Raw genomic sequence first — 24621 nt, forward strand, 5'->3', positions numbered from 1 at the left:
GTTTTAGCCACAAAGAAAACAAAATCCATTTTAAAATGTCAGAGAATGTAGGCAACTTAAAATGTTGATGATATTACATTTAAACAACCCTACTACATCTATATAATGATCTAGATCAGGAAATTGCTGTAGGATTTAATGATATGTTTCTAAGTGATTTTGCATTTCAGCACCCACTATATATTATGATGTGATCCTAGTAAATAATATTATTGTAGTTAAAGCAGAAATTTAAAAACAGCATTTTATCAACCATGCTTTAATTTGCTCAGTGTATGCTAAAAATATAGTGTTTGTTTGGACAATGGGTTCTCTTAAATTTTGTTTCATACTTTCTCCTCTTTGGGGCCAGAGAATTTATTTTTTTCATTGGATGGATATTCTTATCATCACAGCAAATAAGATAGTTTCATTCATTTATCAATTTATTCGTTCTATCTCTAAATGTCTAATTAAATACCGATCATGCTTAGTTACTGGAGTCATAGTCTTGAATAAAGTGGAGTGCCCACCTTTTCAGTACTCACTAATGCGTAGGATTTTAAATAAAAATTTAGACTACGAAAATTGCTCTAATAGAGGTAATCATGATGCAGTAGGTCTATGCTGCTTTGGTGAATCAAAGAAGTTTTGTAAAGACAGACTTGAACAAACTGTATCCTGGTGAGAGACAGTGTTCCATGTTGTGTTATTATAAATTGCTAATTTAACATAATAAAGTTTCAGTCAAGTAATCAAAAATACTGAGTTTCTACATATGCCAAGAACGGTGACTATTGGGGATTCAGAGATGAATGAGACAGTATTTTTCCAGAGACATCATGCAAGTCAACAGGGGAAACAGAAGTATCAAGACAAGATGATAGCAATGTATACATATAAAACATTATATATTATGTAAAATGTTTATATTTAATTATTTAATTATTAAATCTAAGAAGGTAAATCTACATTTAAAAAGGTGAATGTTTTGGTGTTTTTTAAAATACTGAAATCTTGGTGCATGTTTCAATCAACAGCTGGCTTGATCAGAAACTCTAATGTGCACTTCGATTAGTAATGTAGTACGATGCTCACAATCCTGCTAATGCACTTACTCTCATCAGCATATTGTCTAAGAGGCTTTGTAATCTTGGGGCTTCTTCAAGCATTATAAAAATCGCTTGTCTCAAAGAAGCGGGAAAACAACACATTGTCCATGAAATACAGACCCGTTGGCCTATCTGGTATTCTTTGGAAGTGTGGAATTGAGTATCCTTACACACTGAAAAAATAGTATATTTAGGCCAATTAACCCACGAAATAGATTATTGTATGTATGCATAATTAAAATGACTTTTAGATATTTAAAGATATTTGAAATTAATTAAATAAAGCTAATTTGCTTTGAGACAAGGAGAATGTGTTTGTAGTACCTAAAGCATTAAAACATGACATGTTAATTTTGAATTAATTTGAACTTACACTGTTTAAGTGAGCATTTCATATCAATTACCAATAAAAAAAAAAAGCATTTTTTCAATTAAATCTATGTTTGGGGAACATTCTTTCAGAATACAAAAGGACAAATGGATATGCATGTCCATTCTTATGGCTCCTTCATGCAAGTTTGTATCTCACTCTTTTCATGGTGGTTCTTTCACATCTGGTAGGATCCTTCACCTCTCAAGATGCTTTCTGAAGAGGAAGGGGTCAAGGAGCAGGGACGCTAGTGGAGGACTGAGTTTCTCTGTCAGTCTATCCCCAGGTTCCACCTCCTGCACTGACTCCCAGTGAATTCTCCTTTCTGGCTTTTTCTTACTTGAAATGGGTTCACTCCTTCAGATTCCACCAGAACCCGTTCATCAGGCACCAATGAGAGGGCCTTACCCAGAGTCTGTTCTCCGGGGGGAAGCTGGGCTCAGCAGGGGAAGCTGAGTGTTTCCAATCGATGGCCCACACTCAGGACTCGGGGAAGTTCTCCATCACAGAAAAATGACAAGGAGGCGGCACAAGTTTAACTAGACCATACCAAAGTAATCTTTCTTATGAAAATGAGTAGGAGTAGTCTACTGTGCAAAATAGGCCTAAATACCTGAGTTTTATTTTATTCTTAAGGGATTCAATGCAATATACTCAATGTGATATCAGGGTATTTTTACTTTATTTCCTCAATCATTTGTAAGTGTCCTTTGCTGTTTATAGTGTTTAAGGCCTCTTTTTATTAATAATTTATTTTGCAAAGACTATCAGCAAGCAGCAATGCTATAGTGAGGGTTTATGACGTGTGGATTATGTTACCCAACTACTGAATTTGATGTAAGAGACGAATGGAAAATAAAAACAGTCATCATTGCATGATGTTTTGTTTACCATGAAGTATTTAAACAGGTGAGATATTGCAGCATGCCGAGGACAAACTGTTTTGTACCTGGATATCACACACACACGTTATATTATGCATGACTCAACAGGTCATCAACAATAACATAACACCACTCTGTGTAATGCCACCCAGTGCCTTCTATTGATATTGATGTTTTGAGTACCTTATTTCAGATAAAAGTGTTAGATTAATCGATCTAAAATCTAAAACTCTGAATTAGCCATCTCTAACGATAATCCCAAAATAAGCATGTAAGTGTTTGGAATTTGTTAAAATACTTGGTTGTAATCAAATTTAGTAGCATCCATTTCCTGGGTGGATGTAATGATGCTTACAATCACACACAAACACACACACACACACACACACACACACACACACACACACACCAGTATGATCTATCCTACATATATAGCTAGCTTATATATCTTAAAGTAACCTAAAGTCATTATTTACTCTGTACTATAATGAAGAAAAACGAAAAACAGAGTCTCTTTATTTCTTCAAACAGGAAATACATCACTAGTAAAGAGAACCTTGGTTGGTACACTTTTGGGACCAACGGACCATGAAAACATGCTTTCAAAGGGAGAGGTGACATCTCACTGAGTAAGAAACAGTCCTTGGGCCACCCAGAAAGGACTACAACCTGAATCTCAGGATTTATGAGAACTCTGGCTTCTCTTCTTAAGCTAAGGGCTCAAGTCCACATGGGGAAGGAGAACATGTTGTTAGTCCTAGAAATTACATAAAGCCATACAATTGAAAAGTTACTACCTCAGTGGAAAGGATACCATAACATATCTGCCCACAGACACTAACAGGCGACAAGGAAACTTTCTGAATAGATTTTGGGTAAGCAAATGTCTCCCCTCCAGAGGAATCATAGCCACAGCCAGCCCTGTCTTGGTTTTAGGAGGTTAAACATAGACCATACATGTCCTTAGGACATTTTAACTATAGAATTAAAATGAAAGTGATCCTAGTCACACTGCTGGAGCATCTGGCCAGAGCAAGAGGACATCTCTAAAGGGCTAACTCTCAACCCCAGCCAAACGGGATTCTTCCAGCCTGGCCACCACACCTAGTAACACCCTGAATGGCAGACACTGGGGAAAATAATCCTTCCTGTCTGCAGACATAAAAAACAGCAACAGTAGAAGCTCAAGGACTTTTAATAATATTGGTTATAAACTCATTATAGACAATATAACAATGATGTTTAAAACAACTAAAGGAGCTGGAAATATGAGAAAAGAGCAAGAAACAATATTTAAGAAAATAGAATTCGAAAAACAACAAAGAACTCCTAGAAATAAGAAGACAGAAGACTTGGTGAGAATTGGTAGGAAGTTGGCCTGAACAGGAACAACCAGAGAGATGGATTAATAATTTTTAAGCAAATTAGAATGCCTCACAATAATGGTTTTAGAATTCTTTCCATCCTGAAAACTTTGAAACCAAATCTTAAGGAATTCCAAGATATAAAACAGAGCTACTCAGACAGAAGAGATATGTGTATGTGTGTGTACATGCGCACGGATGCTCTCACATTTGGAGTCCTATGAATCAGAAATCCCTACTCTCATGACTGCATTTTATTTGTAAATGTCTTTATTAGGTCTTCCTCATTCACAGATACTCTATACTTAAGTAGCATTGTTAAAAGAACTATATCCACTTGTCTTTTATCTAAGTAGTTATGGCTGGTATATATGTGATCTTTTTATTTCTGCACATTTCTTTTGAGCTCAAAACTTTTCTAAAATATATTATTAGAGAAAATACTTTGCCATTTATTGGATTTTCTAGGTAGACAACCACATTATTTATCAATAACGGTAATTTTGTCTTACCCTTTTTGATAACGTTTATTCCTTTTTATATTCTTCTCTTACCACAATGATTACAACTTTAGGATCAAGGCTAAAAAGAGTTTGGATTTATTTCACATCTAAATTTGATGTCTACTTGGGATTTAAAATAAACCATTTTTTTCTTGTGAGAGGCTCCTTTTACTTCTAATTTAAAAAAAGATTTGAAGTTGACTGTTTTTTCTTTTGGCATCATTTGAAACGGTCAATTAATTTTTCTCTTTTTACTTATTGATATAATGTATACTAATATTTAAATATACTAATATTGATCATTAAGTATTTTTAATGGACTGCTAGATTCTACTTGCTAATGTTTTATTTATGCCTCTATATCTACAAGTCAGATAATTGTTTATTCTTTATATTATTGATATATCTTTGAATGTGTTGATAGCATAAACATGAATTTTTAATTAAAAAAATTTTTGACAATCAGAAGTTTTAAATTTTAAAAGAGGAATGCAGAGACAGCTAATGTATCATTCTCCAACAATATGAAAACAGCAATATTGTGATACATTTACTTCAGATCTTGATTTTTTACAAATAAATTTCATAGATAAAAATAACATCACCATCTACACATTCTTTTCTTTCCTTATCAGATAAAATTAGTATGATCAACTTTGTGTCTAACTTTTCAATCTATTTTTAAAAATTAAATTATATGTATATATCTATAAAATGCATAATGTTGTGTGAGCTTAAAATTGTATAAATATATTGTATGCATCATTCAGCGAATTGCTTTTTTAACTCAATTTTGGCTTTATAGAATCTATTTTTAACAATTATAGTTGAGATTCATTTATTTGAATTGTTTTAAAATACCATCACTCCAGTCTGATTTATTCATTTCCTTAAATATGGTCATTTATTTTCTTTTCCACTTATTTGCATGTTTAAAGACATATGTCAGTGAAGATTAAGTACATTTTTTTTTTTATGCACATGTGTGGGTTTTTCCAAGACCTCAGGGCAGACCAAAGGTAATATTTGGCTGGGGCGCCACATAGGGCATTTAGCAGCACCCTCTGCCTCTGCTCACTAGATGTCAGTAGCACCTCCTTCCCAAAAATGTGTCCAGACATTTCGAAGAGTCCTGTGAGTAACGCTGACTGATGCTATGTTATGTATATGTCGAGCTTTACCAAATATTGCCAAATTGTTCCTCGGATTGGTTGTACTAATTTAATCAGGAGTGTGCATGGGTGCCTAGCTCTTTCTATTATCTGATTCTGTTATTGTTGCACATGTTTTCATTGTGACATAGCACCTAATTTTTTTTACAATTTGCATTTATTACTTGTGAGAATATGCATCTTTTCATATGTTTATTAGAACTCTGGGGTTTCTCTTTTGTAGATGCTGCCTTCTGACAAAAGAACAAAGAATTTTCTTCATGCTTTAATTGTTGCAATGTTTTAAACAATTCTGTTCTTTGAAGGTTTTGGAATATATGCTTAGGAATTTCCTGGGCATGGTTTCTATTGTGGATGAAATTGTCTAGGTTCCTCTTACGAATATTCATCTAATTTGATTTTTCATTACTCTCAGAGTCAATTTCAGATTTGTACAAAAGGTTCTTATTTATTTAGTGTGACTATCTATCTGGTTATACTCTGACCATATTGCTAATGATCGATATTTAATTTTCTACTGATTTTTTGTTTGTTTGCATCTACTTCTGTATTAAATTTATAATTTTATTACATTGTGAACAGAGAATATATACTGTATAATTTTAGAATTTGGTAATTTATAAAATTTTACTTTGTGTCTTAAAATATGTTTAATTTTAAAGAAGAATATTACAAGTATCTGAAATATGGTTTGATATGAAAAGCTATCATTTGCTTACCTAATATACTTTTGTTAATTATTTTGATTTAGGCAATTTAAGTTCAAAAGTAAATACAACTTTAGGCCCATTTCTTTTCTATGAATTTTTATTTTACTGTACTGCTATTTGTGTGGTCCCTCACGTAAATCTTAAATCTACAAAATTTGCCCACATACACTTCTTTTACCTAACAGACTTCTCCCTTCTTCCTTCCAATTATTCATGTTTAGTTGTTTATATGTATCATAAGTCATTCTTATATGTTAGCATCCACTTATCATGACTTATCCAATACAAAAAGTTCCATATTTCTAGACAAGTGACGCACCGCTGCCCAAATATAAAACACATAGGACTATGCATATTAGTAACCATATTGTTATAAATAATATATTATTTGTAATAATATATTTTATATAGTATAATATATCTGATATAATTATATAGTGATATTACATTATAACAACTAATAGATTTATCAACCTAATATATGATGAAATGTCTGGCACTTGCATAGGCCTTTCTGCCCTTAATCCTCAGAGCCTTCCTTGCCTCCAAGCTGGTTGCATGCTTTCCTCACGTCCTCTCCTGAAGGCCTCAGGAATTCACCCTAGTTTCCTCCTTTTCAGTCCCTCTCTCCTTGTCACTCCTCGCCTCTAAGATTAGAGAAAGTAGAAACCCCAGAAGGCAAGCACACAGATGTTTGTTTCAAAGAGTTGCTCCTGAATACGTTTAACTGAGCAGAAATGGGCTGGAAAATTGCAGCACGAATTTCTGAAATGAGAGACTTTGGAAGAGACAAAGTTCTGGAAACCTCAGAGTTCAGACAGAGCCCTTCCTGAGCAATTCTGGGCCACTTGACTGAAGAAGTGTCTGGCAGAAGTCAAGGTGGTGGCCAGAGACGGCGTAGCATCGAGAGTGCATTAGGGCTCTGGGCCTCACTGCCGTCTTGGCCTCTAATGTCCCAGAGTTTGGGTCTCTCTGCATTTTGTTTATTTCCTTATTGGTAGAGATGGCAGGAAAGGCCTGCGTTCTGGGTGGTGAATGCTCAGGTTGGTTTATATTTCTGTGACGTGCTCAACACTTTGTTGCCATGGCAGCAGGGAAACGTATGCCCACCCTTTAGTTATGTTTCCACACAGCAGAATATTTGTCCTGCCTGACTTGATCTTGTCTGGAAGAAAAATTTGCAAAATTTCAAAAATCTTATAAAATATAAATAAATGTTCAGGTCAGAGGATCTTATTTGAGAATCAATTCAACAAGCTGGAATTTTATTTGGGTTTTGCAGGAACCTCTAGGAGTGTGGCGCCTGGAGAACCGTAGCACCTGATCTACCTGGGACCACGGTTCTCATTAGAGTCCATTGGAATCCTGTGGCGGCACGTCCCGACACTCAGGCTGCACCCCAAACCACTTACATCAGCATCTCCGGGAAGTGAAAGGCACCAACAGGTTTAACACTCTCCAAGGAATGTTGGAAATCACTAATTTAGAAAGATGATTCTTGCTATTGTGTTGAGGGAGGCATAGGGGAGAAGACACACTAACGTGCAAATATAATTCATTATTTACTACCTCCACACTTAGGAAAATCGTTGGTATTTGGGCATGGCACACACACTTCTCTGAGTGTCCTTTTGTTGTGTTATATCTCCATCTAGGGCATTCTTCTTTGTTTGGTGAACACCTACTCCTCCAATCCCTAGGGCATCATGCTATCCAAGATGTTTTCTTGGCTGAGGTTCACAGGCGGCTCTCATTAGACATATCACATTCTAAGGTCTATGTATGGTATGGATCTTTTTCACACTCTGGGAATTCAACCACAGGTTATTTTATATCTTGGTACTTTTAACCCCTGACACAGTGGTGTAACCTAAACAGAACTACAATGTGAACTAAGTTATGTCTGTAGTATGTTATATTCTTATTTCATTTAGCACTAGCGATTCAAAAGGTACCATGAGTTAGATACAGTTTATTAGCATGTCACTGTAAAGGATGTGTTCTTCGGGTTAAGGAAAGAGCCCATATGCAATAAGCCCACCATTAGTGAGCATTCATTTATTAGCGCTCTTATTTCTCCCCAGAAACGGCTTAGAAAGCACTACTCCTGTTTCTCCTCTGCGTGGCCACTGGTTTCTAGATGCTTGTTCCATATGCACCCTCCTGTTCCTGTGAAACTTTTGGCTTAGCCAGTATTTTTGCTTCTCTTCATTCCCCGTGACTTCACCCTTTATAACCGCACCATGTTTGTATCTCTGCTCACAGCCCCTGAATCACATTTCTCCCACACAAAGCATCTTCAAGTATCCTCGGAACCTCTTAGTCAGATGTTCAGGACAGGTCTCACATTACAATGTTGACGTCTATATGCAGATTGCTTAGATTTTTAATACTTTGAGGAACTTCAGAGCAGTGACCATCTCTTAGTTTTGCATCCTCAGAAAAGAGCATCATACCTGGGATTACAGTAGATAACACCTACCCTTGAATCAGTAAGAGAAAGACAAGTGAAGACTGTGTCTCTTTGGGTTGGCTGCCTGCAGCCTCCTTGACAGCTCATCTTTTAGACTCCTCCCTTCTCTGCTCAGTATACTGTCAGAACCCTTCAGTCCATTTCATTTTGCAAGAGCTTTGTGAGCATGTGATGCCTGAGTGACAGGAAGAGGACTGGGGGATGAGCCCTCTGAGCAGGTGGCTCTGAGTGGTGGGCGTCAGAGCAAGGTAGCTGGCAGCAGCAGCCAAGTGACAGTGACAGAGAATGGACCAAAAGCCCATGAACAAAGCCAAGAGATCAAAGTCTGTTCCACTCTCCAAGGGAAAATACTGGGAGTTTTTAAGAGGGGGCAGTGATGGGAACTGACTTCTACTTTAAAACAGAGCACACTTACTGCAGAGCAGGGTTTGGGTTTTTGTGGGGCCAGTCAGTATTAGGAAGCCCAAAAGGAGGGCTTGAAGATGTCAGGTAAGAGATGATGGTAGCCAAGCCCCAAAATTGTAGCAGGGACATGGGGAGAGGTAGCCAGGTCTCCTATACACGTAGGAGGCACAGTCAATGGGACTTACCAATGGACTGCTATGAGAGGAAAGGAAAGCTAAGAATAACATTTCAGGTTTTGGTGTGAGTTGAGATGACATTTACTGAGGCAGGGAAGACCCAGTGGGAGGACTAGATTCGTTGGAGGAGAAAATCACAAGGATCACCCCAAAGCTATTAAAAGCTCACAATTAGAATTCTGCTATCATTTTATTACTCTTATATATGTCGTCTTATATATACCCTATCTCTGATCCCACCAACCACCATTCAAGATCATTGAAATTACCTTTATCCATAAGTAAAAAGCAGGTTCAGAGGGAGATCACAGAACTGTCCAATAACACACAGCTAGCAAATGGCTTAAGTCTGGTTCATTTCTCCCTTACACTTTCCCCTGTACTCCATTGTTATTTCTAAAAACAAATGCACTATTAGAATTTCATTGTTTTAAAAGTGAGTTAAATGTCTTAACTAATACTCGCAAGACTGTTGCCATTTCATGATCAAGAGTATCTCATTCATCATTCATCAAATGTCCTCAGACTCTGCGATGCCAGTAGTTTACACTCAGATAAATATGCAAAATGATGCAGTTTACTTAATTCTGAACAACACAATGGCAGGAGAACACAGGAACCAATGAACCCAAACCCCTTTGCTGGAAAGACATGGACAGGCCATTCCTTGGCTCAAAATGAGTTTTCTTAGACACCAAGAAATACTCAAGAAAAGAGATGTCACATTTAGAACAATGATGTTCACAAATCATTTATTGGCTGGTATGAAATAACATGAAAAAGTTAAGCTGAATACCTCAGGGTGTGACAAACGGATTAAAACAGACTTCAGGTGCTGAACTAAACCCACTAGCCTTTGTGTATAGCAAAAGATGTGAAATCAGAAGAATATTAGCATGCCACGCCATGTTGCTGAAGAAAGCCATAACACCCAGCACAATTCCCAATGATGTCTCTTGTGTGACAGGGAAATGGCTTAGCTCTGAAGTACAGAGCTCTAAAGAAACGGAAAAATGCAGCACTTATAATTCAGTAAGTGAAGAAAGTTTGGGATTATCACTCTACTAAATCTGATTCTAAGTGATTTCGATAAGATACAACTGACTTGTATAATGAGACTTTCTTTCTATTGAAGTTCAAGCACCATCAGCCCTACAGATCACAGTGTGTTTGAGTGACTCTGAAGCACTTTATCAGTAATGATCACTCAGCAGTTCCTATTTGCAAAGAGGAAGATATTTGTGGAGCAGAGGGTAGAGGCACAATTAATGACTTTTCTTGTGCTCAGAACCGTGTGGGCGGGGCTCTGCTGTGTTTGTAGAGCTCTGTTTAGATTTGTGTGACAGGAAGGGACACAGATGGAGAAACAACTTCACTAGCTTATAGCATCTTAGGTTCTTTTTACATGGCTATGAATTCTTATGAGACATCACTCATCTTATCTGTGGTGTCCAGTAGATGTATGGATCCAAGCCTCTTATCCAAATGGATTTTTTAATGTATCCAAATGTAGAGATTACTGAGTTTATTTTAATATACGTTTCTACTTTATAACCCTAAACTAATGATGGAAGACAGCAGAAATCCTTTACTACCTCCAAGATTCTATAAGGAAGTTTTATATAGATGAAAAAGTTCAAGAACAAAAGAAATTATCAGTGTCAGAAGAGACAAAATTAACGAAGTCTGAAAACAAATACCCTAAGGAATAGTGCGGGAAAATCTCAGGTTATGGCAAATAATAAATCAAACAAGAAAAGTTATGATATTGTTTTTAATTTTTTTTTTTTTGATCTTTAGCAAAAGCAATGTTTTGGGGGATAAGAATGAGATAGTCTTGATGACTTTGGTTAAACTGATACTTTCATATATTCCATACAACACATTTACTCAGAACCTATTCTGTGCCAAGAACTATTCTAGCCACTTTCAGTTCATCGATGATTCAGACAACTATTCATGCCCTCTTGGAGCTTACATTCCCATATGGGGGACAGATAAAGCACAGAAGATAACATAAAAGAGTAAATTATAGTGTGTTTTAAGGTGCTGAGTGCTATGGGGAAAAGCTAGCAGAGAATGCTAAGAGGGTTTGGGATTGCAGGGTCCGGGGTTCAGTTAGCACTTTTAACAGGGGCTCACTGAGATAGGGAGATGGGAGAGAAATCTTGAAGAGGTAAGGAAGTAGCCAACATGAAATCTGGAGGAAGAGTATTCCGGGAAGAGGGACCAATTAGAGCAAAACTAGGGTGAGAATGTTCCCAGTGTTCTCAAGGCACCAAATGGAGGCCACAGTGGCCATGTGGAGAACCACAGGAGAGCAGAAGAAGGTCAGCATTGACAGAGACCCAATCGTAAAGAGCGTTGGAGGCCACTGGGGGGTCAATGCCTTCAGAGAAACAAGGAAATAGTGCAGGGTCAGCAGAAGAGTGCTTCAAAGATCATTCTCACTGTTGACTGCTGCACGGAGGACTGGTTCCTTAGGGTGACAAGGGAGAATTATGCAAACGAATGTCATCATCCTAGTGAGGCACTTAGGCAAATCATCCAGGGGTGGAAGTGGAAGAGAGAGTGATAAGTAGAACCAGCTTCCTGGGTCTCCTGGGGCTGAGAAAAAAAAAGGCATCGGTGACACTCCAGGGAATTTTGGTCTGGGTTACTGGAAGCCTGGAGTTGCCAGAGGAAGATGGAGCAGGTCTGGGTGAGAATAGGCTCATCAGGAGTTCAGATTCGGACTTGTTCAGTTAGACATCTCTGTTAGATGTCCAAGTGTTTATAGGGCCATAAATATATCTCCACACAAGAATTTGTTTTATGTATTAGCTCCATACTCAAATGTTTGAATAAGCTAATTCCTCTTAACACACCCAAAGACATAAACTGATGGTGGAAGATGGGAGAATTCTCTGCTTCCTCTGAGATTCTGTGAGGAAGCTTCATGTAGCCATGAGTTCAATAATAAAAGAGATGCCAATGTCAGAACAGACAAAGCTAACAAAATTAAATCCAACAGCTAACGTATCGATGCGCAGACTTAGGTTTTGAAATCACAGCATACAAATGTTGGCTAGGGAAGATGCGGCTTAGGAATGATTCACGTAAAACATAAAGTCCCTGCATGTTCTTAATGATAGATAAGGTTAACATGAAGTGCTGGTGTGGCAGAATCCCACAAACAAGCTAAAAACGGAGTGCAAAATGCTCGGCCCGAATTCTGAGAATTCTGAATCTGCAATAAAGAGCGAGAATTCAGAAGGCAGAGGGTGAAGAAATTTTGCAGGCAGAGAGCATGTGGGCAAAGGACTGACATATTTGGGGAAGTTAAAATGGAGAGGCTGAGGGCCCAGATGAGGGTGGGTCTGCTCAGACTGGCCAGAGGTCAAGTTCCTCTTTCCTGCTCCATCCTCACTTCCCAGGCAGTGTCATTCTGGAATGAGACTCTTTTAACCCTCAGTAATCTGCCTAACCCAGAACCCTCCCTGCCCCAAACTCTGGCTTTAGCTACAACATATCTTCTTCCTCTAAAATAATTCTAGAGTCAGAGACTGGGAACAATCAATAACCATTTAGCCACAGTCTTCACTGTATACCAGTTCCTATATTCTTTGTTCTCCCTGTATCTGAATTTCCCAGCATTCTGTGGTCAACCAGCATCCTCCCAGCAGGATACCCAACACCTGGACACAAGATAACCAAATGTAATCTATGCCCTCAGGGGCTCCAGCCTCTCCCTATGTGTTAGAAACCCATTCTCGGAGTGAGGCAGTCCTTTTGTGGCTCCTTTTCGAATATTTCAACAAAATCTTTTACTCATTACTTAGAAATCAGGATTTGAAAGGCAGTACTGTAAGATGTGTTTCAGAGAGGCCTGGACAAAGCCATGATTCCTGCACTGCTAGCATGTGACTGGCAGTGATTCACTCAACCTTGCCTCATGTAGGTTTGGGCTGTGGATAAAGGGAGATGATGTACGTCAAGTTTTTAGCTCAGTTCCCTTCATAAACTCAGTGCTGAAAAAATGTCGGTTATTATGATTTTAATTATACTGCCCACACGTGTTCAGATTTTGGCTGTGGATTTACAAGAACAAGCAGAATTAGCTTCAAAGTGCTCATTCTTATAAACTGCATAAAATGTAATTTTAGAGTTCGCACATACGCATAAACACACGTTTTATCGTAGGACTCTGCAGAAATATCCACATAATGTTATCAGTTTCAAAATATATAGAATGCATGTCTGATTTGAACCTAACAAAATCCGCTTGAAGAGACAGATGCCTGGCGAGGAATCATGCATTCCACAATCTTATCAAGATCATCACCTCTTGTGACTAAATAAGTGCAGGTCTTTAGACTCAAAGAAAAATCTGTATTTTTTTCTATTCCAGTTGATACAGAAAGACAAAACATTTGAAGCATTTGAATTGATTATTATTTTGCCCCAGGGAAAACATGAAACAGGAAATTTTCCAGAAGTATTCAAGTTCTGCCTTAGGTTGTACTTTTTTTGTTATCTCAGTAACATGACACTAGGTTCTTGTGCTGTAAGGGGAAGAGCTGGGAAGCAAAGCCTCGGGGCTGATGGGAGACCAGTCCAAGACTTCTCCACACAGCAGAGGAGTGGGGGCACCCTTCTTTCCATATCTACTCTCAGTCACCCTCATTTCTTCAAAAAGGCTGTGCTGATTTTCATCAAAAGAGCCAACTAAATTTAAATAATTGAAGTAAGTAATTCATCACAGTAACGTAAGAATCGAAGTCCAGACTGGACTTCCAGGAACATCCTTGGGCAGAGTGCCTCTGAAGTGGAAGCGTAAACTGGGAGAAAGACTGCCCAAGAGTCCAATTCTTCTATGTGAACTAAAGTTGAAATGTAATCTTTTGCATTAACAATTATTCAGTTATTTTCACATGGCTTCAATGGAAGAGAGTCTTCCATAATAAACAACACTGGCTGGTCCTTCTACAGAACTGACTAGGACTCACGTGGCAGCCCACACAGTCCTCATTCACAGCAGGGCTCTGAGGTTGGCCCTACTTCACTGATAAGCAAAGAGAAGCACAGAGAGGTTGTACAATTTCCCCTAATTATCCAGCTAGCAAGGAGAGGATTCTGATTTAAACTGTGTGTTTTCAGCTAACAAGTGTATTGGTTTTAGCAGTTCACATGTATTTTATCACTGAATTGTCATGAAATTCAAAAGACAGTCACCCCATACTGAGGGCACAATCTCCCTAAATGTCAGCAAGTGCAAGACTTGACTTTATAGGCTACATAGGTGCCTTTTTTGCTATCACCAATTCATGCATATCGATTTTGGCAATGTGCTTATATTGACAGGACAAAGAAAACATCTCATCTTCCTTCTCTGCTATATCTATCCTATACTTCTCGCAAAACATAAAGGAAACGTGGGGAACTACAGGGGAGAGTGCATATGGAAAGCACTGATAAGAGATATTCTTGTGTTATATCCAAGAAAAATGAGGAATGCCCACAAAGGCAGGCTGGAGAATATATGTGCTGGGATAGCAGATGACTGCTCACCCAGGCTCTGAGGATAACTCATGCGGCAGGCCTCGCACAGGGAGATGGCCACTCCACTCTTGACTCCAAGGAGGGCTCAGTGAACACAGTAATGTGGGGCTGCCAAGTGCAAGGAATGGAAAAGGCTGGCAAGTGGGGCTAGGAGAGAAGGAAATGTCACCAACGGCCTTGGCTAGACATACATGAATGGGCATGACTTGTGGAGGGTCCCACCCGAGTGTGGACTGCTGTTTTCTGTAGACAAATCCTCTCTCTCTCATGCACGGAACTGTAAATAATTTCCTCTAAAATGGCAGTGGAGTAAACAAACACTTGAGAAGACTGTGGCCTTTCTCAACAAGCTTCATTAGTCTGTGAGAGCCACACCTCCATTCACAAACAATGTCACCATCGCTGGCAAAGTGAAGGGATTGTTCTCTAAATCCATGTTTATTTAGAGTCCTGATCCAGTTCTTTATAATTTAGAATACCATAAAATATTTTTTATTTATAAGGAAGAAACTATTTTAAAGAGAGAGAAACAGAGACAATAGAGATAGAAAGAGACAAAGAGGAATTTAGAGGAGGGAAGGAGGAGAGAGTGTCTTCGGTGGATGGATCTGCTGTCAGACACAGAAGCAGATGTAGAGACCATTTTCAACGAGCATTTGCCTGTGGTCGTGGACTGGGATGTGTCTTCATTTTGATGAGAAACATAATTACTGCCATGTTTCCAGACCTATGCAAACTCCATTACCCAAGCCACACTCCTTTTCCTAGACTTTTGGGGATAAATATGTTCTGTTATTCAGATTCTTTTTTTGAAATTTTAAAAGTTAATGTAGTGTTTATATCCCCAGTGGAGCTGGGGAAGTATCCCTTAATCAAACATTTTAATTCTGGAAAATTCATATGGCTATGCTTAATAAGTGAGATATTATTTAAAGATTCTCATCAATTCAGGCTTAAATTTTGCTTCAAATTAGTTCAGGTTCTGTTAGTGTTTTGTTTTGTTTTGTTTTGTTTCGTTTTGTTGTTTTATTGCCAGCACATGAGTCATAAATACATGTTTGGTTTTCAGAACTTTTTGAATTTGGCAACTATAAATAATCAATTGAGGATCTATACTAAAGTGCTTTAAATTCATAATGATTCACTGACTGGGAAAGCAAGACGCAGTGTTTAACTCTCTCCTAATACGCGTGACTTTATATTTTCACAATTGCAAGATAAACATGCTGTTTGGCCTTCTAGTTTCAAGTGAGTTTATTTTCCTCACTCAGCAAAAAAAAAAAAGTTTCAACTGGACTGATACCTAGCTCTATTCCTGAATGCTGAGACAACGACATAGAGTATTTCAAAGAACATGTTAACAATTCCTATGGGCCTATTCAGCTTTGTTGCTTTGCATCATCAAAGAGACTTTATTTGCTAAGACAGAAAAGCAATGTTTCTAAAGATTTTCGAAGTAGAGGGTTTCAAAGTTAAATTGGAATTTACCCAATGTTAATCCACCCTGAGAATAATGGAGGGTCGGGAGGAGCTTGAAGGGGTACATAGATCAGAAGCTGTGTAGAGAGAATAGGGGTAGAATGGGCTTGGTCAGGGAAAGGAGATGATATCAAAATGAGCGAAATAAGCCAGACAGAAAAAGTTGAAAATCACATGATATCACTTATATGTGGGATATAAACCTAAAAGCAACAATAGAACAGGACAAACAAACAGAGACACATGGACATGGACTATAGACTAGTGGTTACCAGAGAGTAGAGGTTAGGGGAGGAGGGGGAATGTAAAAGGGGTAAAGGGGGTCCAAATATATGGTGACAAAAAGAAATCTAACGATGGGAGGTGAACATGTAGTGTGAATATATATATGTCAGCACGTGGTGTTGCATTTAAAGAACAAAGATGTGAGAACATCTGGAATCATGCTATTTACCTGTTTGCATCTGTTACTGAGGAAACAGACATAATCAAATTGGAATTTCAAGGACCAGCAACAAAACTCTAAAGAATGTAATGGTCTGGGTATGCTGAAAAAAGGTATATTTTGAAGTGTTTTCCCCACAGTGACCTTAAAGTTTATATGGCAGCCTATACATTTCTACGCTACAAGGCTGGCCATCACTCACCCCAAATGGACAGATAGCTTTCAATATCAGAGGCTACGCGCGGAGGTTCTGCACACAGACCATCAAGTCTGAAATAATTGCACCCACATTTCCTTCTTGCATGGCCTTGGGCAAGTTATTTCTCCTCTAGGTCTCAGTGTACTCTTCCATAAAACAGGGACCATATTAGTACCTATCCCAGAGGGTTATTAAAATACTTAAATGAGATAATCTAAGTAAATATTAAGTGTAGTGCCTGGCACTCATTAAATGTCAGTGAAACATTAAATGCAGTCTTTTTTTTTTTTTTAGGGGAAGCAACCCTTGGTTGACCTCACAGATTGCAAAGACCTTGTCAGCTTAAAAATCTCTTATGTATTTATTTATTTTTACGCCTACAGCACCTGGTCTTCCTAGGTGGTCTCCCATCCAAGTACTAACCAGGCCCGAACCTGCTTAGCTTCCGAGATCAGACAGGATCGGGCTTGTTTAGGGTGGCATGGTCATAGACTAAATACAGTCTTAAAGGTAGTTTTTTGTTGACTTTTACCTGCATGTACCTATCTGTGTGCATGTTTATTTATATATGTGAATGCACTCTCAGAATTGTAATGGTACTATTGTCCAAAAATTGAAAAAGAAAGAAGAGTTAACTTGATTTTAGCAAATAATTTTCTTGCTGAAGTAGAGGCAGTAAAATTTATCTGTGATGCAAATTTATTTACTATATAAAATAATTTCAAATCTATTCATACAAATAAATGAAAATTAAACAGACTAGAGTTCAAATATCACCTCTGCTCCATGCTGGTTAGTTAACCAAGTAACCACAGATTTCAGTTACCCCATCTGCAACATGGGGAGATCAATTACAACCTTCCATAATTATCTTGAGTAGACAAAGAGAAATATCTGTGGGAAGTGCTCAGTCAATAATAGCTATTATTAGTTGCAGAAGTATCACCATAGCAACCATAAAAACTACAACAACAAAAATAATAGATGTCATCATATAATAAATGTCAACCACTTAAAGGTAAGGTAAAAACCTGAATTTCTAAGGTATATTTGTATAGTAAAATTCTCATATAATAGCTACTTAATAATATTGGGTAGATCAAGTGTTTTTTTAACCTTTCTCTCTCAAAAATATTTTTTGGGAAAATATACTAAACAAATTATATGGAAATACATTCCAATCTTTATTTGCAGGCCTCCTGAAATACATTTACATTATTGATGGTCCTGTATATGGGTAACTATTTAACCCAGCTAGTTGGAAAATCAACTTGCTAAGTTGAGCCACAGTCATTCAGCAGTGGCAGAGCTACATCTGCTGTTCAAGTTTCCTGACAGTTGTGTTCTGTCATCAGAGGTGACACTCCTTCCAGGCATCTGGGGATCAGCTTGGTGTTTGGAGCATAATAGAGTGGAGGGAACAGGCTGTATGTGTCTAATTGTTTATTCGTGTCCAGCTCCTCTGTCCCCTTCTTCAATTAAACAGCTCCTACTCTCTACTCATGGCCAAATACCTCACCCTCTCCCCATGAGTCAGGACCCAGGAGTGGGCCTGAGGCCTGAGCTGGGTTGCCAAAATGGCCTCTTTGAGAGAAAAGTTTTGCTTCCTCTCCAGGGTTCTTAAAATGTGAAAGGGTAGGGCTGCATGTGTTACATCTATCTCCACGTTAGGAAAAACATGCAAAGTAAAATAGATGTGTGTGCGTGTGAGAAAGAGAGAGACAGAGACAGAGACAAAGAGACAGAGACAGCACCTGAGTTCCTGGATCTCATTATCCCCTGGCAAGCTCTACTTCTGTCTTCTCCAGTTATGTGACCCTAACAATCCTCCTTTTTTCTTGTTCTTTCTTTTATTTTTTTTTCTTAAGTGTGTTAGAGTTGGGTAGCTGACACTAGCAACCAGAGTTCTAATGAACAGAAAATTTGAGGACACACATACCTGGGTTTGGAGTCTGGCTCTTTGATTTGCTAAATTTACTAGCTAAATATCGTTGAGTAAGTTACATATCTGTGATTCCGATTTATGATAAATACAATTTAGGACACTCATAACTTTTTGAAGACTAAAGAGGAAGAACATGGTGCCTGATATTTGTGGGGTTTTTAAATTTATTTTCTGTTTCTCTTCTCTCTCTTTTGGATGCATATAATTCAAGAATGGCAGGAAGTAAGAAAGCCACTGACCCTGATCCCTTCTTGTTGGCTTTTCACAAGTGAAATTTACTTGCCCATTTATGGAGTTGATCCAACCCTTTCTATATTTTCAACATAATCCTCAACTACGGTAAGGCAAGCTCTTACAGTTTCAAAATTTTTATTATGCTACTGGATAAAGAAATGACCCAGAATTGCTTTTTATGATAGAGATGACAACTTTAGAATGTTCTAAGTTAGTTTTCCTTCATCAACTTTAAATTAAAAAAAAACAACAACAACAACATGCAGATATTAACTTGTGCTTTTCCTTCCATTTTATTTAAAAATCTGACACAAGTATGCAAAGATAGTGGTTGCTGTTTTATAGGCAATACTGCTGCAAAACCAATCGTTAAGGTTAAGAGTCAGCAGGACCCAGATTTATGTCCTGGTCTATCTGATGCAGATGTGGTCCTGCAACTTCTGCTAAGTTACAGGTGAGAATTCAATAAGACCAGGGAGATGAACAGTAAGACAAGGTCTGGCATATGGTAAGTGCTCCATAAGTTGTATGTATTAAAATTATGATTATCATTTAGATAATTAACAGTCAGTTAGAAATAGATTATAATACTTCCTGACTCTACCTTTTTGTCTTGGAAGAACCTTCAAGCTTTGCTTGCTTAAATTGTGTGGCCAAGTAAATCTTTTATTATGTCACTGTTATATCACAAAATCATGAAGAATCATCCTCAAATTTCCCCTTTTTTTAATTATGTGAGACTCCCTTTGGTTAAGTTCAATATGAATAATAAACCCTTAGAAAGAAAATGAACTTTCACTGAGAGTTCACTGCTGCCGCATACTGTGACAGGTGTACTCCCGGGCAGCAATCACAAGTTCAAATACTTAGTGAGTCAGAGTTTCCTTTCACTAACAAGGTTAGAAACAGGTCACATGCTCTGAATCAGACGATTGCTAGCTTTCAGTTTATAATTCAAAATCTGACCTTTGCTGAAAATGTTACGCAGCACCGCAATCATTTCCATCATTTATCAATATGAAGGGAGATTAGGAATAACTTCTTTGGATTTTGGAGCCCAACAGTTCTGGGACTAAACTCATAAAAGCTATTTAAAGGAGGCTGAAGATAAGTAATTAATGACTATTTCTACCTTTCTTTAAACATAAACTATATTTATTCCCCAGATGTAATGGTACTATTTCATGCAAGAAAATTTTGAAATAGAAATTGAAAAACAGACAGCCAAAAAAAGAAAAACTAAATCGCAGGAAGAACCGTAAAAACAAAACAAAACAAAACAAAACAAAACAAAAAAACCTTACTGAGCTTTTTTTTTTTTCCTGTATGACTTTGTGCAGAGTGTACCATCTAGTGGGAATTCTTAAAAAATGCAATCTTATTGCCACTGCTCAAAATGTTAAAGATCTACAGACTATTTTTCTTCTTGCTATAGTTTTGACAATCTATACAAGAAGATTCTTATACAAAGTGTAAGGGGCTGGTTTGTTCTATTTAATAGATATGTCAACATAATTTTAAAGAAAATCAGAATAGTAGATATGATAATGATACTAGCACTTTAATGTATATATATGCACACACCTATGTAGATATTTAGGCATATGATGTGTATGTGTGTGTATATATATAGCAATATCCTTTACCTATTGAGTACTGATCTTAAAAAGAAGTCTCAGAAGGATCTACAGTTTGTGAAAGGTTAGAAAGCTAGCAAGTTCAGATATATACTTCTGATATAAACGATTTCCAAAATTATGGTACTTAATATATATAATTACCAAACAAAAGATTAAACCTCGACTCAAACTCCTCAAACCTTAGCAGCACTGAAAATTAAGAAGATCCACCAATATTGTAACTGTGAGAAGACCTACATAACACAAATCACAAAAATATTGCGATATATAATATATAATAATTTGTAAAACAGCTTGCTTTATTATTAAAGAATATTCTGTCTGTGGAACTCCAATTGTACAAATGTTCCAACTGATACTTTTATGAATCTGGAGAGGTGGTGTATAATTTTATTGAGGAATGCTGTTTTGTGCCCATTAGACATTTATAACACATTTTAATAAAATAACTTCTTTGTTCAAAGGAATTGAATTATTCATTATTTGCTGAGTTCTTTCCTGTTGGAGTTTCTCACAAAGCAACCCCTGACTGTTTGACTTTCTAAATAGCCTAAGTGATTCCAAACTCTCTTTTGCAAAGAGAAATAGATGTTAGAACTGAATCTCAATAAAGAAATGCTTGTTTTCTCCCACACTCACACACTTCAAAAGACTAGTCCAAACCACAGACCAAGAATTTAAATTGTTTCTTTGAATGGTAGATTGCCCTTTTTCCTTCAGTGGCTCTATGTCCACACTGCCAAGCACACATGCATGCACATGCACACGCACACACAGACACTTCCTATAAACCAAAGATCTGCTATAAGCAATAAGGTTTTGCTTGTGAGAAAAATTAGAGACACAGAACAAGACTTTTCTTTTTCACAGCCTACACTTGAACACCTAACCCATGGTTATGTATGATGCTTTTCTTCCCAGGGACATGTCCCATTAGTGATGCTTAATGTACAAATTAAAAAAACAAAAAACAAAAAAAACAAAAAAAAACGATCCCTGGTAATGAATGAGTTTCTTCAATATTGCTCTTGCATAATATATTCATTTCAGTATAAGCCTCATTATGACCTGGGTTTGATTTCTTTTACGAAATAAGAGCATTGGATAAAAACATTTCTAATGTGCCGGAAGCTTAGAATTTCTGTTATTTTAAGTCACTAAAGTCTGGGATACCATGCTTCAATATTAGTGTTTTATTTTTCTTTTGAACTTCTGTTGTTTGGGGAGACAATATAGCTCAAAATAGTCTTTTATTTTAAATAAAACACAATTATGACAAGGCCTTTTTAACTTCTTGACTACGTTTCTCCTATTCGAAATGAAAAACTGCATCTACACTGCTGACTGAAATATTTTCAAATAAATTGAATTAGAGTAGTGGTGAACAATTTAATTATTAATTAATTAGCAAATTAGGATATAGCCAATTCATTCTCTTCCTCTGGCCCCATGCCCAGCCATCATTCAACCACACGGCAATGGCCACCACAGAGGTTGTCCAATCACTTCTCCAACCAATTCTAGAAGTTCAGCCCCATTTAAACCCATTGCTCTTAAAAATCCCTCATCACTCCAGCTTGCACTTGACATCTCCATTTCATTATTTAATAAGCTTCTCCACCTTCAACTCTCAAAAACAACATGATTCAGACTACATTCCTCCTCCCCAAGCATTCTTTAATTTTTCCCACAAAAATTCTAATAAAATTATGAAAACTCACACTATTCTTCTTGAACTCAATAACAAATGTCCAATAAATTATAAATCAAGTTTTAACAGATATCTGAAGTAAATCCTTATCTCTTTCAGAAGTTCAGTTCCTTCATGCCCTGCGACAAATTCACTAGTTTGAGTCAGCAAGTCCAGTTCCTTCTCTCTCTTCTCCCACCTACTTCTCTTCTGAATGGAATTTCCTCTCCTGATTGCTTTGTTTCTCATCCTGATACAAATCTGGACCAGTCCTTCTGGGGAGACACTCTGGATCAAGAAGTGGCAGAAATGCACACATTGCAGACATTCCTCAACTCCCTATTTTTATGACCCCCGCACCTCCCTCACCATCCTATAAACAATGCATTCTCATTTTAACAAATGCTTTCTGCCTCCAGTACAGAAAAATGAGCCCCTAGTTCATATGTGTTGTCTTAAGACATTATGTAACCTCATCTGTTATTTATGAACAGTAACTGCCCAGATAATAGTTCCCATAATTTCAAAAGACTACCAAAGATTAGGAATGCCTACTTATGTTATATCCAAAATACCCAAAAGGGATATAAAAATTATATATATGCAATTTATTTTTTTAATCTGAAAACTAGAAAAGCAGAAATATAAGTTAATAAACATCCACAAAACTTCACCTAAACATACAATAAGCAGTTATAACCCTGTTACACAGATGGTTCTAACCTAACAGTATCTAATTATTCTCTTTAGTAACACTTCTTCTGGGAAAAATCAGAAAAAACATTTAAGACGGCTAAAATGCAATCACGATTTGAAGGCAGAACTACTAGATAGAAAATATATAGTCACTTACCGGTGTGCACCTAAATTATTAAGGTGAAGTCTATATTTTTCTTCAGGAGATAACCCATCCATCAACAAGTAGAAAATGTGAAAATTGCTGTGGCCAAGAGGTTGTGAAACAAGTCTGGATTTCTCTAGCATATAAGTGTAAATTCTGGCTGGTTAAGAAAAAAAAATGTAATTCTGTTAAATGACATTATTAGTTTATTTCCATAAATGTACACATATTAATTAATTGCAAGGATAATAATGTAACTTCTTTTTAAACATAATTAAACAAAATTAATAGTCATTTTTGGAGTGATTTTTAGGTCCAGAAAAATTAAGCAGAAGATACTGAGAGTTCCACCATACCCTTTCTCTCCCCTCTTCAGCACACTATTTTTTAAATTAGTGTAGTATATCAGAGATAAACCAATATTGACACATTATTATTGACTAATGATCATGATATACATTGGTGGTCACTCTTTGTGTCAGACAGTTCTATGGGTTTTAAGAAATTCATGATATCATGTATCCACCATTACAGTATCAAACAGAATAGCTTCACTGCCCCAAATATCTCCTGTGCTCCACCTATTCATCCCTCCCACTCCCTGACCTCTGGCCACCACTGATCTTTTTTACTGTTTTCATAGTTACACCTTCTCCAAAATGTCACGTAGTCGCATTTTTAAAAGAAATAGAACAAAAAATCATCAGATTTGTATGGAAGCACAAAAGACCCTGAATTGCCAGAGTCATACTGAGAAAAAAAAATAAGGCTGGAGGCATCACTCGGCCCGACTTCAAATTATACTACAAAGCAACAGTAATCAAAACGGTATGGTATTGGCAGCAAAACAGACACACAGACCTGTGCAACAGAATCAAGAGTCCAGAAGTAAACCCATATTTATATGGGCAAATAATTTTCGACAAAGAAGTCAAAAACATACAATGGAGAAAGGAAAGCCTTTTCAATAAATGGTACTGGGAAAATTGGAAAGCTACCTGTAAAAGAATGAAACTAAACTGTTGTCTATCTCCGCACATCAAAATTAACTCAGAATGGATTAAAGACCTGAATATAAGACCTGAAACAATAAAATGCATAGAAGAAAACATAGGAACGAAACTGAAGAACCTTGGACTTAAAGAAGATTTTATAAATTTGACCTCAAAGGCAAGGGAAGTAAAAGCTAAGTTAAATGAATGGGACTACATCAAACTAAAAAGCTTCTGCTCAGCAAAAGAAATCGTCAACAAGGTGAAGAGACAACCATCCAAATGGGAAAATATATTTGCAAACAACACTTCCGATAAGGGCCTACTATCCAAAATATATAAAGAATTCATACAATTCAATAACAACAACATGATCCAATCAAAATATGGGCAGAGGACCTGAACAGACACTTCTCCCAAGAAGACATACAAATGGCCAACAAACATGAAAAGATTCTAAACATGTT

General features: G+C 37.1%; 1 protein-coding gene and 1 pseudogene across 5 annotated transcripts in view; both read right to left on the minus strand.

Annotated features, from left to right (window-relative positions):
* MYO16 (myosin XVI) overlaps window positions 1–24621 on the minus strand; it is a 516601-nt gene that overhangs the window by 215968 nt on the left and 276012 nt on the right. For all 5 annotated transcript variants that reach the window (XM_006909366.3, XM_015587388.2, XM_025045004.1 and 2 more), the window contains one exon: window positions 23175–23322. In XM_006909366.3, coding sequence (XP_006909428.1) covers window positions 23175–23322 — 148 coding nt within the window. The remainder of the gene's footprint in view (window positions 1–23174; window positions 23323–24621) is intronic.
* Window positions 17187–17305, minus strand: LOC112477808 (annotated as a pseudogene).

Source organism: Pteropus alecto, unplaced genomic scaffold (genome assembly GCF_000325575.1).
Source record: "Pteropus alecto unplaced genomic scaffold, ASM32557v1 scaffold13, whole genome shotgun sequence".
NCBI classification, from domain to species: domain Eukaryota; kingdom Metazoa; phylum Chordata; class Mammalia; order Chiroptera; family Pteropodidae; genus Pteropus; species Pteropus alecto.